Source organism: Strigops habroptila, chromosome 2 (genome assembly GCF_004027225.2).
Source record: "Strigops habroptila isolate Jane chromosome 2, bStrHab1.2.pri, whole genome shotgun sequence".
Taxonomy (NCBI): domain Eukaryota; kingdom Metazoa; phylum Chordata; class Aves; order Psittaciformes; family Psittacidae; genus Strigops; species Strigops habroptila.
The window spans coordinates 119,176,312-119,191,330 of record NC_044278.2 but is presented as its reverse complement, the minus strand read 5'-3'; the positions used below and the strand labels follow the sequence as shown (position 1 = coordinate 119,191,330).

Genomic DNA, 15,019 nt, shown 5'->3' with positions numbered 1-15,019 from the left:
CAATAAAAAACCAGAGCAACAAGAAGAAAAACACCAATAAATTGCAAGCTGGCTCCGGAGAGATGAATGAACTCTCATCTAACTGAGTGTTTCTTTGTGCCATGGACGTGTGCTGCCTCAGGGACAGAAAACAGATACCTCCTGCAGAAGATAGGCAACCAATTTGGGTATACAGAAAGGAAACATCTACCAAAGACAGTGAAGGGAACACCATGATGCCAAGCGCTACGGTTTTAAAACAGAACCAGAAACCATACAGAGTTACAAAACAACCCAGTGTATTTCTTTATTGTTGATTCACAAAATCAAACATCATTCACCTAATTCACTCCAGCAGTTCCAATGTGCCATTTTTCCTTGCTAAGTTTGGCTGATTTTTCCATGGTAAACAATATGTGCTTTCAACTCGGGGTGGGGACATTCATGCTTTATAGTAGCCATTTCATAAGAGCATCACAGCCATGACAATACTTCCCAATTTTATAACACTCAGTCTTCAAAGCATTGTTCAGGCATTTAGTGAATGCCTATTACAGCCTCACAGCATTCCTGGCTCCCAGTCCATTTTAGGTCTTATTAATATTTCACATAAAACCCCCACTACCTCCCAACAACGCTTATTCAGTACCTCCATGGTTGGTACTAGCTTCAGAAGTCTCTTAACCCTTTAGTTTAGTGGGATTTATTAATACTCCTGAAGCACACTGAAGACACAAACTGCTATCAAATGTTCTTCCATCATCTCACCAGAACATCTATTATTTTCAATACGCCAGTATTAAATTTACCAAGAGTTTCACTGATACAAAAATGACTTTGATTTCCCACTAAACCATACTCAGTCACATCCAAGTATGCTATATCCATTCAGCACACCAGCAGTTTTCTCCACGTGAGTCAAGTGCTGAGCTACAGGAGACAGGAGTGAGAAAACCTGGGGAAGGGAATGACATCTTTGATATTGTCAACTCCCAGGATGTACTGCAGGTAGCGTTCAAAGCCCATGCCGAAGCCTCCATGAGGAACTGAGCCGAACTTTCGGAGGTCTAGATACCTGTAATTTAAACACACAGTTACATTTGCAGCCTGCTTGGAGAGGGGCTCTTCATCAGGGAATGTAGCGATAGGACAAGGGGTGATGGGTTTAAACTGAAACGGGAAGTTCAGGTTGGATATAAGGAAGTTTTTCCCTGTGAGGGTGCTGAGGCGCTGGCACAGGGTGCCCAGAGAAGTGATAAATGCCCCATCCCTGGCAGTGTTCAAGGTCAGGTTGGACACAGGGGCTTGGGTGACATGGTTTAGTGTGTGGTGTCCCTGCCCGTGGCAGGGGGTTGGAACTAGATGATTTTAAGGTCCTTTCCAACCCAAACCATTCTGTGATTCTATGATTCTATGGAATTAGAGTGAGCTTTTTATCTTGGGTTTTGCTTTCCATCTTCATTACTTAGAATCACAGAATCATTGAATAGCTAGGGTTGGTAAAGATCATCTAGTTCCAACCCCCTGCCATGGGCAGGGATGCCTCACACTAGACCATGTCGCCCAAGGCTCTGTCCAACCTGGCCTTGAACACTGCCAGGGATGGAGCATTTACCACTTCTCTGGGCACCCTGTGCCAGTGCCTCAGCATCCTCACAGTAAAGAACTTCTTCCTTCTATCTAACCTAAACTTGCCCTGTTTAAGTTTCTGCCAGGACAGGCGGTGATGGTCAGGGCTGTGAAGAGGTGCAGCTCCCTGCCAGGCAGAACTGTGTTAGCAGAAACCCCAAGTGCAAACACAGTTAAACCAGCACAGCTATGCTTTGCCAATGTGCTAGAGCCTGTCTTGGTTAGGAGCAAGAACTCATTTGGGTACAAAGAACAGCTGGAACATCAGAGCTCTGCTCATATTGAAAGCATCTTGGTAAGTTTTAGTATCTAAAATATTCCCAGCAGAGGCACAAACCCCAGTTCCTATAGAATCACAAAACATTTCCATTGTTGGGGATGGGAGTTGCCTGCTTGGGTTTGTTCAGCCCTTGCCATGCTGGTGTGGAAATCTGCCCTGCAATAGTCTTCCTTTTTCTGTCTTCTTTTGAATAGTCCAAGTCATTTCATTTCCAGTAACTCCTCAGTAGCCTAAACAGGTCTTGCTGTCCACTGAACATTCCTTCAGATTTCCTTTTTTCTCTTAAGGTAATTAGGGTGGGGGTTTGTTGCTTTTTCCCTAATCACTCTTACAGACTGAGTCATTTATTTCCACAGTAAGTCAGCAAAAAAACTTGGACATATCTTTTCCACAAAATGAGACTTGGAACAAGACATTTCATTTTGGAGAACAGCACCTGAACAGCACAGGAACCTCAGAAAACATTTGGAAGTAGATATTCCAAATATATGGGTGTCAACAAGAACAGGATGGTTCTTCTCTGGAGAAGAGAAGCTGTGTGGAGACCTCAGAGCAGCTTCCAGTGTCTGAAGGGGGCTACAAGGATGCTGGAGAGGGACTCTTCATCAGGGACTGGAGTGATAGGACAAGGGGTGATGGGTTCAAACTGAAACAGGTTAAGTTCAGGTTAGACATAAGAAAGAAGTTCTTCCCTGTGAGGGTGCTGAGGCGCTGGCACAGGGTGCCCAGAGAAGTGGTAAATGCTCCATCCCTGGCAGTGTTCAAGGCCAGGTTGGACAGAGCCTTGGGTGACATGGTCTAGTATGAGGCATCCCTGCCCACGGCAGAGGGTTGGAACTAGATGATCTTAAGGTCCCTTCCAACCCAAACTATTCTATGATTCTATGATTCTTTAGAGTTCCCCATTTCCCAGCTGGACTGTGGCTGCTGTGATCCAAAGGAACTGTATTTGCAGCTATAAATTGTCACCGACAGTTTTGTTTTAATAGGAGTGAAAAACATCTCAGTGGTTCTATTGATTTATGGGGCCACTTCTGAGCTTGCTAAGGCCACAAAGTTATTCTTTATATGAATGCCCTATAAAAGGGATTGAGTGACTCCAGATGTATTACATGCTTCTAATCTTTGTGTGTGAATATTTAATCATCCCACTTTAAAGAAACAGAAATCAAGTACACTTAAACAAAAATGCAAATATATGTTTTACTACTTAGGCAGTGGAGTAGAGGGGGAAAAACACTGTGGAAAAAATGAAGATTGGATTGATTGCAGTAAATGGCTTCCCGAATTTTAACTACTGTTAATGAACTGTGAGGAAAAAAAGTATATGTGTGTGTATATATATATTAATATGTAAAACATACATTATTGTATGGCTTAAATATACATCTATTTAAGCATACTTGCTTGGATGTCAGAATTTTGTTGGCTTGAAGACTACATTTTAAGAGTGAGGTGGAAATATGAAGACAGGCTGAGAAAGTTGGGGCTGTTCAGCCCGGAGAAGAGAAGCTGCATGGAGACCTCAGAGCAGCTTCCAGTGTCTGAAGGGGGCTCAAGGATGCTGGAGAGGGACTCTTCATCAGGGACTGGAGTGATAGGACAAGGGGTGGTGGGTTCAAACTGAAACAGGGGAAGTTCAGGTTAGATCTAAGGAAGAAGTTCTTTACTGAGAGGGTGGTGAGGCACTGGAATGGGTTGCCCAAAAAAGTGGTAAATGCTCTATCCCTGGCAGTGTTCAAGGCCAGGTTGGACACAGGGGCTTGGAGCAACCTGCTCTAGTGGAAGGTGTCCCTGCCCGTGGGAGGGCGTTGGAACTGGATAATCTTAAGGTCCTTTCCAACCCAAACCATTCTATGATTCTGTGAAGTAATGCCACTGATCACCTCTACTTGCAAAATAAAAACACGCTCCAACAAATTCTACATATGCAAGAGATTGCCCTGGCAGGCTCAGTTTGACACTATGCCTTTTATACCATATAGAATCATAAAATGGTTTGGGTTGGAAGGGACTTTACCATGAAATATTGTTTTTCCTTGCAGTTCATTAACAGTAGTTAAAAAACTGGGAAGGCATTTATTACACTTAATCCAACCTTCAGACGTTTTTTCCACAGTGGTTTTCCCCTCTGCTGCCCAAGTAGTAAAACCAGAAGCAGAACTTCATAAAATCATAGAAGTTCTTACCTCTTCCTACTAGCACTGACACACAAACTGAAACAGGGGAAGTTCAGGTTGGATATAAGGAAGTTCTTTATGTGAGGGTGGTGAGGCGCTGGCACCGGTCGCCCAAAGAAGTGGTAAATGCTCCATCCCTGGCAGTGCTCAAGGCCAGGTTGGACAGAGCCTTGGGCGACATGGTCTAGTGTGAGGTGTCCCTGCCCATGGCAGGGGGCTGGAACTGGATGATCTTAAGATCCTTTCCAACCCAAACCATTCTATGATTCTATAACGTGCAGTTATGCCTATACTTCAAGTTGAGCAGCAGGCTTAAAAGTGAGAGATATGTTTTCTGACCCCTGGGACCTACATGCTTTCTCTCTGTTAGTGTTAGCTGGGTGTGCTCAGGCTCAGTTGTATCCACGCCACACCTTGTGATGAAGATCATGTTTAGGATACGAACACCTAGGCTGTGCAGCAGCACGGTGGTCTTCATTTCTATCCACTTCATACTTTATTCATAACAAGAATTTGAGTTTCCACTAATACACTGGAACTGCCCCTGGGGAGCTCCACTCAGGAGCTTTTCAAGGCTTGACAAGGGAAATGATGGGCGGATCTGATGCTGAGGGTGGTGGTGACTTGTGAAACAGGAAAGACCTTGTAAATGTGAGGGATGTGAGTGCTGGCCCTGGCAGATCAATCTGTACCAGCCCAGTAGTTCTGAGCACAACTGGTGACAGCTCTGGCTGAAGCGAGTCACACAAATAACAGCACAACCATTTCTGATGACGTTTGTAAGCACATCTCAGCCTGTGCAAAGACAGTTGAGACTAAGCCCAGCATCTTTTCTCTTCCTTTTGCTGGCAGCGGAGTTTATAAAGTCATTCTAAGGAGATGAAATAACTCGGCTTCTTCCAGATGAACAATAATAATAAATTCTACCCTTGCTTATCCAGGGCTTTCATCTGTAGATCTCAAAGCGCTCGGAGAAGCCATTCTGGCAAAAGGAGCGAAACAAAACCCATTAAAGTTAATGGAAAAGGTCCATTGAATTAAACATGCTGAGGATCAAGCCTGTGAATCCTTTCTGATGACTGTGCTTAGAAGAAGCAAAAGAATTGAGAAATTTTCCATTCTTCCCAGATGAAAGAAAAAGTAACTGCCTGCAGATGATGAGAAAATTCCCTTTAGGCTGGAAAATGCTCCCTGAGGTTTTCCTTCATTCAGTAGTCTCCAGACATTGGATGTTTCTCACCTCAAACACAGTCATGAACTAGTCTAGCTATTCCTCCTGGTAGCTCATACTTAAGAGGAGAGCTGAGCCCTCCCTTGGCAATTGGGGGACTGTACAACATATTTCCATGGGGAAATAAGCTTCTGTGACCCCAGCTGGCCCCAAAATTCATATTCCGGACCTGGAGGTCTTTAGAGATTTGAATCTTACTGAAGTATGTGCTGCAACAACATCCCCCAGCAATGAATTCCAGGAGCTTGTTATGTTCCCAGTTAGAAAAGCATTTCCTTTCATCCTTTTAAAAATCTATACCCTTTTATCATCATCACGAGCTCCTGTGTTGCATGGCAGAGCACTGTGAAGATCTGTGCTCTCTTAGTGACCATTCATAAGCAGAATGTATTCTCTTCGGTCTCCTTTCAAAACAAATACAATCTTGATCTTTCGTATAACCCCCTTGTAATACTGAAGCCTCTGCAGCCAGTTTGAAAAAAGGAAAGCTGAAAGAATAAAGATATTGTGGTCCATGAAGCTTTATATTCTACTGGAAAATAATGGCTAATGAAAGGCTAACAAAAAACTACTATGAAATGGTATTTGCAGGACCATTTTGTTGAGTGTTTCAGGACAAACATGCAAAGAAAGCATCACCAGGATGCTGCATTAAAGGCTGTCTTTGGTTTCAGGCTCTGCTACAACTTTTGGGGAGTCCACAAAAAAAAGCGTTCAGGGAGGTCAACCTAAAACACTCCCATCGGTAAGAAAGGGGTTTGGGCATGTTTTGGCTGGCTTTAGCACTGACTTTCTGCCTGCTCTATATGGCCCTCAGCACAGTGCTCTGGTTTCTTCCCAGAGCAGGAGTAATAGGACCAGGCAACTGCCAAGGACAGTGATGGGCTACCCATTTTCACTGGGCTCTGGAGGAGGTTAAAGGTACATTGAGATGAGCTCTGAGGCAGAAGCTCTTCCCTGTGAGGGTGCTGAGGCGCTGGCACAGACTTTTCCCAGAGAAGCTGTGGCTGCCCCATCCCTGGCAGTGTTCAAGGCCAGGTTGGACGCAGGGGCTTGGAGCAACCTGCTCTAGTGGAAGGTGTCCCTGCCCGTGGCAGGGGGCTGGAACTGGATGAGCTTTAAGGTCCCCTCCAACACAAACCACTCTGGGATTCTATGATATGAATGCTGCCACTTGCCATGGATTGCAAGTAGCCCACCAGTGCTGCTGTTCCTGAAGTCCAACTCCTCCTTTCTACCCTGCCACACAAAGATCCAACAGAACACTCTGGCTTCAAAGAAAATTAGGAATTAAAGAGCCAAACACAGCCCAATCTTCTCTATCTAGAGCAGGAGCAAGGCCAAGACAACGTAGTAATATACATTGTAAGACAGCAGATAACACCTGCTCTGACACTGTGTACTTTGACCAGTGTTACACCAGAAGATCAGAAAGGTACATGGACTAAAAAGGGTTGATTATGAGGCCATCTTCTCCACTGGTGGGCATGATGATAACCAGAGTGAGGAAATGAGTGCCTTGCATGTATAAATGCTGTCTGAAGTGCTGCTCAAACTGATAGTAGTGGGGAGATGTTGTTCTTTACAAAGTACCTGCTCTGTTATTGCTTGTGCTAAGCTGGCACCAGGAGGCTGCAAACAGGATCAGGTCCCCTGTTTACAACGCAGTGAACTGAAGAAGATTCAGAGGAGTTTGACCATATCCCTTTATCTGCTTCTCCTGAAAAGCTTTCTAAAAGGTAGGAATGGGCAGAAGCACAACAGTATTTCACATCATCAGTTGCCTCTTTGCCCAATGATTCTCTCACGGACAAGACACTCCTGAAGCTGCTCTAGAAGCAGTCAGGCCCCACAATATCATGCTTAATGGGAAAAGAATACAGGTAGAAGCAGAGATATGGCAATATATAAGGGATTTCAAAAGGGATCACATCTCATACAGCAGACCACTATTAGTCAGCAAATATTATACTGAAAAGGGAATGACTCAACTGTTCTTCCAGGAGTTTGTGAGCCAGCTTTGGAGACTAAATCCAATCACTAAATTGGAGGAGATTAATCTCAGTGTCTCCTGCCACCTCCACTGAAAAGATGGATGCTGGCAAACCATCTCCCTGTTTTCTGGCAGAGGTTGGACTATAGTCCAGAAGGTTTCAGGATTACTCCTACCCTGCACCTCCCTAGGACACCAGACCCTGCTATGTCAAGGGGTAACAATAGTATTAATCTTCTCTGGGAACTTGCATCCTCTGTGATGGAGTGGAGGGAACAGAGGAGGAGAGAGTCTCCAAAATAAGATGACAGGGGGAAAGAGTTTCCAGAATGTGACAGCTACATACCACATGAAAACGCAAAGGGGTGATGGGCAATGTCTTTATCTCTCTTACAGGAAGCATGAGGCAGAGCTGTGCTATCCTAGTCATGCTGAAAGGCTCTTCCACTGAACACCACACTTCCTAAGGCTGCATCTAACCACACAACTGATCATCCTAGTTCAGGATAATCCTTCCCTCAGATGAAGTGATATGTTGAATTCTGGCCCATAAATACCAACAATAAAGGGAGACATTTAATCCACGCTGTCTGCAAATGGATGACATAAAGGTCTGCCATGCACTAGGCTGCTCCCAAGTGATTCCATGTTGTGGGAATAGGAGAGTGAAGCATCTTACACTTGCTTTGCTTTCTTTCAAGGCAGCCTCCCTAATGATCAACCCAAATGCTGCAGACTCGTTGAATATACTCTTTTAACTAAAATTCTCCACAGCAGCTATTACAAAGTACATCCCAAGAAGCACTTGTCAAGAGGAACACTAAGATCCTTCTGTCATTTCAATAGGCTAAACTGTTAATTCAAAGGTTGATTTGTCTCCTTTGCTGGACAGTTTTAATTGCTTCAACTGCTTTGTTAGGGAAGAGATTTCGACCCCATTGCCCTGCCAATTGCAAAGGGTGTTATTGATAGAGCTGCTAAAGGTCACAGAGCGCTTGTGGTTCTCTAACCTGTTTATCTCATGCAACGGCAGTCAGAATCTATTCAACTTGGAACACAGCCTAATGATTTAATATCAAAAATCATTATGGGTTGTAAATTAATCCACTTCATGCAATATTGAAAGGAATGACCTGTGCTGTGAGTGGACAAATCGAGAAGACAAACTAAACAGCAATAGATTAAACATTGTTCAAATGAACTGGCTGTTCCATTCAGACTGGCAGCGATGGCAACTGGACCAAGAAATGTCCCCTCAAGAACAGGATCCTAATAAAAGAAATAGTTGTTTAAAGAGTCTCAAAATAAGAAAGAGAGCTTGAAGACCAAGAGAGTGTCTTACCATTGGTAGGTATCTGTGAGTCCTAATCTGTGGAACAAAAAGAAAACCCCTTGTAAGTAAAGGAACAGCGGAGATCCACACAAGCAGCACTTGCCTGGAACAGAATGCTACAAGAAAAGGGAGGCTCTAATGATTAAACTCAGTCCAAAAAGGAAAAGCAGGAAATGAAGGGAAGACATGCTCAGTGGCTCTCAGTTTTGGTAACTAGCAGACAGTCTTGAACAGGTTCCCAACGTGCTTCTTAAAACATGAAGTTTGTTATGTCAACATACAGGGTTGATCTCAGTTTCATGCAAAGACTTGTGCATGTTCTTAACTTTAAGCATATCAGTAAACTCTGCCTGTGAATGTTTGGAGAGTACAAGCCTGAATATTAAATATACAAAGACATGCAGCCAATATAACCTCATTTGTGAGTGAGTCAAAATCTCTCCACATGTGTGGCTACGTGGCTCCCCTTCCATAGTGCACAAGCCCACTGAACTCCTGGAGCTTTATTGATGTGTAACTTCTGTAAGACTACTAAATAAAATAGGCTTTTTTCCAATTGCCACCAGTGAACCCCCTCTGCTTTTCCTGCCTTGGCAGAACTAGAGCAAAATTGGGTTTTCTTTCTATTTCTCTGAACATGAACAGAAAACTGAAAGCAAACACCACTTCTCTCATCTGCAGTGCATTGCGGCTGTCCCTGACTGGGACTTGGAGAGCTATTGTATGAAATGTGTATTAAGGAGACAAGAATCCTGTTCTTTATCTCTCTGAGTTATGCTGGGTCTGCAGGAAGCAGAATTTAAAAGCCTTAACAAATTACTTGAGCTCAGCAGATCAGGTCCTGAGTACTCAAAATTGAGAAAAACATGTGAAAAGAGGTGTTATTTTTCCAGGTCATGCTCAATGCAGAGCTGTACCTTAAGGTCACTCAAGAAACACCCAGTATGAGGTGTCCCTGCCCTAGGCAGGGGGGTTGGAACTAGATGATTTTAAGGTCCTTTCCAACCCAAACCATTCTAGGATTCTATGTGCAGCTTGAAATACTTCCTATGGTTTCCCTGACAAACAAGGAAGGGAAGGCTTCAACTTCCACGTAGACCCAGACCCTTCCTCCAGCCCCACACATTGAGGGCTGCAGACCCCAGATCTCACTGGCAAAAATTAAAAGTGAAAACGTGCAGCAGGCAACACTTTGCTTCAGCTGAAGCATTCCTGCTTTGGGGGAGTTTGCAAGGAGAATAGCAGGAAACACAGGGAATAATATCCTATATCACAGATTGAGAGCCAATGTTCTGGTGATTTTAATGGCCCTGTGCGTTTTGGATTCATTATGCTGAAATGGATTTTGCTCTTCTCCACTGACTCGAGATATCTTTGTGAGCGTGTGGCTGATTTAAGCAATAAATTCATTCCCAATGTGTAAATGGTGTTACTCTGGGATTAATCCTCCTCCCCAAATTGCTTTGCACAAATGTATGCCTGGCCCAAATTGAAGTGTTCAAGGCCAGGCTGGACACAGGGGCTTGGAGCAACCTGCTCTAGTGGAAGGTGTCCCTGCCCGTGGCAGGGGTTGGGACTGGATGAGCTTTAAGGTCCCTTTCAACTCAAACCCCTCTATGATCCTATGAATGGTTCTTTTGAACAATAAAACAGGATTAATTGTCTATGGGAGTAATTGTCTGTGGAGAATCACTCCATCTATTATGTTAATTGTTGTTAATTAAACATCAGTTTTTATATTCTGACACTGAATTTAGCCTAAAATTACTCAAAGTCACATCATCCAGAATAAAGCAGCAGGGAAGGAGCCTGTATGACACAGTACAGGTCCCAGGCTTCCCAAAAAGCTATTAGCAAAGAACCATATTCTCTGAAATGATGCCACTGGGGCCAGCTGCATCACAGTGAGAGAAGCTTCTGACCAAAACTGCAGTTCCTCAGTTACACAATGTGATGACAAATATATCTAAGCACTGTCTACATGACAACTTCCACCTTTGCAACCCACTCTCAGCCACAAAAGCTGTGAAGGAAAGGCTCAAGGATGAAATGCCTCATATCAGACCCTCTTCCCGATAATCCCAACAGAGCTGAGGCATTCTGCTGCCCCAGCATAAAACAGACTCTTCTTCTTTGATGAGCTAAAACAGAGAGGCAGTTTGTATACTACAACAGAAGCACAAGTACTTCTTCATCAGTTCGTGATCACCTACTATAAGTAGGTATCTCAAAGACAAAAACAGGCTTCTTTTAAGTCGCCCTTCTACTCCTCTGTCCTGCCAACCACTGAGGGCTGATGAAACACTCTCTTAGGCCAGTCTCCTGGCTCCTGTGGGTTTTCCATACCTCTGTAAGCGTGACTCGAGGAAGGGCAGTCGCTCCTCTCTCAAGCTGCCTCCACACAACTCCCCTACTCCTGGCACCAGGAGATCAACTGCTGCAACCTTGAAAGAAAGAAAACTGATTTAAGCCACCCCACACAGCCATACATCTGTGGCAGAAGTATAGTTGACACTGATGGTTCTTTGCACTTAGGTAAAGTATCTGCAAGTGCTTGAAAAGTCTCTTGTTGACAGGAGAAGGCTGGGAGGGAACTTTACAGTGATAACCATCAATAAGTCTACAGAAAACCTAAATGGGTGCAGTGATGTTCCAGACTGAGGACATCTACAGCAGGTAGTGTGAACTGAATCCCACCAGGTCACTCTGTTGACAACTTGTGTATGTAGACAAGCCTGCGCAGGGTATAAAGAACCCAACAGCAACTCACAAGGAAGGAAAGACACACAGGCAGCTTTCCTGAAGCCCTGATTCCCTTAGAGTTTAAGCTGCTCTGATGCTGTGTAACGTGTGTTTGCCCCCAGCTGCTCCCATTCCTTGAGCCAGCACTAGTGGTAATTATAGCAATGGATAAATGGTCCCAGGGTTACCACTTCAATTGTTAGGTTTGGGCTGGCTGTCTCTGTATTCTAGGGATACTTTTCTTATCCCACAGCTGAACTGTTGCTAAAATTAAAGCCACTGAAGTGACAGTGGTACACGGTGGGGTGATTGCTCCTTTTATCAGAAGCAATGCTTCAGGTTGTCTCAGTTAACTGGGGAATCACACCTTCAAAGCATGAGACTTGTGGAAAAAGAGCTTACTTCTTGTGCCCATCTGCTGTTTGAGGATTACATGGATGCCACATTTGGATGACAAGAGAATCATGGACTACTTGCAGCCATGCAATTGTAGGCATTTCACCCAGTAGTACAGAAGTTTACCAGGAAAATAAACTATGGCAAACTTGTCTTAAGGGACTTAAGCAAAGATTTAACACTATCCAACTCCTGAATCTTTCTCTTCCTCTCGTTCCTGCTTTGAGGATTTATTCTACAACAGGAAAAAGATTGGAGAGGATCACCTAATGGTCAGGTCTTATCTTGGACTTCTTGAGTGGAGGCACAGAAGATGACTATCCTTACGTATGTATGTACGTATGTATCCATCTATCTATCTATAGGCTAAGACACATGCCTAGCCAAAGAAGTGGTGGAAGTGTGACCCACGGACTCACTGTGTGTTGAGGTCCATCTTCATTGTCCCGCATGTAGAAAGGTTTGAGGTCATATGGGTAGTTAATCACAAACACAGGAACCTCACCACAGTGCTCCACCAGGTACTTTTCATGCTCCGTTTGGAGGTCACAGCCCCACTGTAAAGACAGAGAAAGGGATGTGGGATCCTGCTCTGGTGCATCTTGCCTGTGGCAAGAGACCCAGCAAAATCCCTGCATAGGAGAGATGTGCAGCTTCAAATGACATGAAACCAAGCACGGCAACTTCTCACACAGGCCACTGGGAGAATCTGTTAAGCAGACAGAGATTCATGAGTTTTAAGGCAGGGTAAAGCAATGAAAATAATATGGTTTAGCTTTCACAGAACAGGGACAGATCATCCCAAGCATCGAGTATCAAATCAGAACAAACCCCAAACAAACAAAATATAAAGCCCAAAACCACACTCCACATAGCTCAAGGGAAATAGATACCTATCCAAAATCAGCTTACTCAAGCCAGCAACCCAGCCTTATTTCAGTATGACCTTTGGTATATAGAAAGCAGCTTTGCTAGGGTGACCTCTCTCTTCCCCGCTGGGTCCTCTTACATGCGACATTAACTCTCACTTAAGAAAACCCAGCATCCTATTAACCAATTCTCTGTTATCAGAAACCATGGACATTTGCAATGCCCTTCACATCTCCTTTCTTCCAGTGATGTTATAAATTCTGTGGCTTTTGACTGCAGACCTGCAGTACATTATAGGATGTACAGAGAATACTAGGGGAGTGGAAAGGGAAGAGGGGAGCAGATATTCTGCAGGCTCTCCTCATCTGAGCTATGTTTGCTGTCTCAGATTAAGGCAGTACAGATATAAGATTTGAGATTCTACACCCACTTGTACACAGAGATAAGACAGTTACCCCAATGGCTATGAAGGTGGCTTCAGCCAGAGGGTTATTTTCCTCAAAGCATCAGATCGAGGTGAAGATTAATCAGTATACACATGAGATGAGCATCACCACGAATGCTCTCCCTGCTGCTGTCTTTGAAATTGGGCAAAATATGAGTGTTAGAAAACCACAGAATAACAGACTGGTTTGGGCTGGAAGAGACCTTCAAGCTCATCCAGTTCCAAGCCCCTGCCATGGGCAGGGACACCTTCCACTAGAGCAGGTTGCTCCAAGCCCCTGTGTCCAACCTGGCCTTGAACACTGCCAGGGATGAGGCATAATACCATAACCTAAGCGTGTTAAAAACAGTAACATATGGTTCTTTTTCCCAGTCAACATCTATGCTTTGGGAAGACAATGGATTCCCTTTACTTACATCTAGATTACATGGTATTTTGATGTGTTTTTGGCTTATCAGTCCTTGTCAAACTTCTGGTGCAACCCTAATATCATTCCTTTATTTGAGGACTATTGCAGCACCTCTCCTCAGACCACTGCTACTCAATCCACAACACACTCAGCACTACTCACATACAGGAAAGTGAAATGCCTTTGCTGAAGCCTCAGTCCTTGAACAGCAAACTCATCACTTCCTTCCCTGCACATTATATGTTCTTCTGCTACAGATCTCACTCCTTATATTGCTCCCATTCCAACCCCAAAGGGCAAAAGTGATACCTGGGTTACAACTGTGCAAACACCCCAGGAGGCAGATAACCTGTGACAACTCTTGTGGTGTCAGAGAAAAAGGAGATTTATGAAGTTCAGGCTGGTTGTGAGCAGGTACAGGGACAAACCAGCAGGCAACCACCTACCTCTGGCTTGAAAGTGAAAGCTTGAGAAGCTTGCTTCAGAATTTCCATTGCTTCGCTGTAGGAAATGCTGCAAGAGGAGGAAAAAAAAAGTCTTTAAGATAACTATGAGAGGAATAACAAAGTTTTCTGGCTAAGAGCCACGCTGGAAAATGAAGGAGGCATTTCCCCACCACCATGCCAACTTGTGCTGTGATGTCAGACTTCCCAGCAATGCTTCTTTGGATAGAAACCAAAACCCATTTTACATGGCAAAGAATGCTGTTTTCCTGTGCTTCATGCAGGGCAGGAAGTGCCAAGCTCTCAAAACACTTCTGCATTATTGCAATGATGCATTTTAGTCAGAAGTGAGCTCTGCAGAGAATTGCTTCTCATAAAGTGGTGGAAAACATTTCCTCATCAGCACAGCTCCAACAACACAGCTCTCCTGTTCAGGATGGTGTTAGGCAAAAATAACAGCCCACAGTGCAAAGGGCTTGGAGCTCAAACATCTTCATTTTACTTTGCAAAGATGTTGAGATTTATTTCAGGCTGGATGTGAGAAGAAAGTGCTTTACAATGAGGGTGGTAAAACACCGGCACAGGTTGCCCAGAGAGGTGGTGGATGTGCCACCCTTGGAGACATTTAAGGCCAGGCTGGGCAATCTGATCTAGTCAAAGATGTCCCTGCTCACTGCAGGGGGTTGGACTAGATGAGCTTTAAAGATCCCTTCCAACCCAAACTGTTCTATGATTCTATGATTTGCAGCAATGTTTCTCTACTCCTCTGACAGGGGGGTTGGAACTAGATGATCTTAAGGTCCTTTCCAACCCAAACCATTCTATGATTATATGATCTGAGAGCGGATTCTTCTCTTACTTCCAGCAGTACAAAGTAACAGCATCATGGCAGAGCAAACAGAAAAAGTGCAGTGGAAGATGCTGCAGGTTTGATAACTGGAAACCAAGACTCAGTGGAAGATACTTTTGCTGACAAGTTTTCCATGTACCAAGCAAATGTTGTGGGCAGAGTGAAGAAAAAATAACCTGATCCCAGTGATTTAATCTCTCTGTATCACTGGCTAAATCCAATTATAAACCAAATTCCCT

At 44.1% G+C, this 15,019-nt stretch overlaps 1 protein-coding gene across 2 annotated transcripts in view; it reads right to left on the bottom strand.

Moving 5' to 3' along the window:
• Positions 1 to 261: 261 nt before the first annotated feature.
• The window catches only part of NARS2 (asparaginyl-tRNA synthetase 2, mitochondrial), a 61,850-nt gene continuing 47,092 nt past the window's right edge, over positions 262 to 15,019 (bottom strand). For both annotated transcript variants that reach the window (XM_030476335.1, XM_030476336.1), the window contains 5 exons: positions 13,934 to 14,000; positions 12,183 to 12,320; positions 10,972 to 11,069; positions 8,635 to 8,661; positions 262 to 1,054 (listed from right to left, as the gene is read on the bottom strand). In XM_030476335.1, the coding sequence (XP_030332195.1) occupies positions 910 to 1,054; positions 8,635 to 8,661; positions 10,972 to 11,069; positions 12,183 to 12,320; positions 13,934 to 14,000 (475 nt within the window). In that variant the 3' untranslated portion in view covers positions 262 to 909. The remainder of the gene's footprint in view (positions 1,055 to 8,634; positions 8,662 to 10,971; positions 11,070 to 12,182; positions 12,321 to 13,933; positions 14,001 to 15,019) is intronic.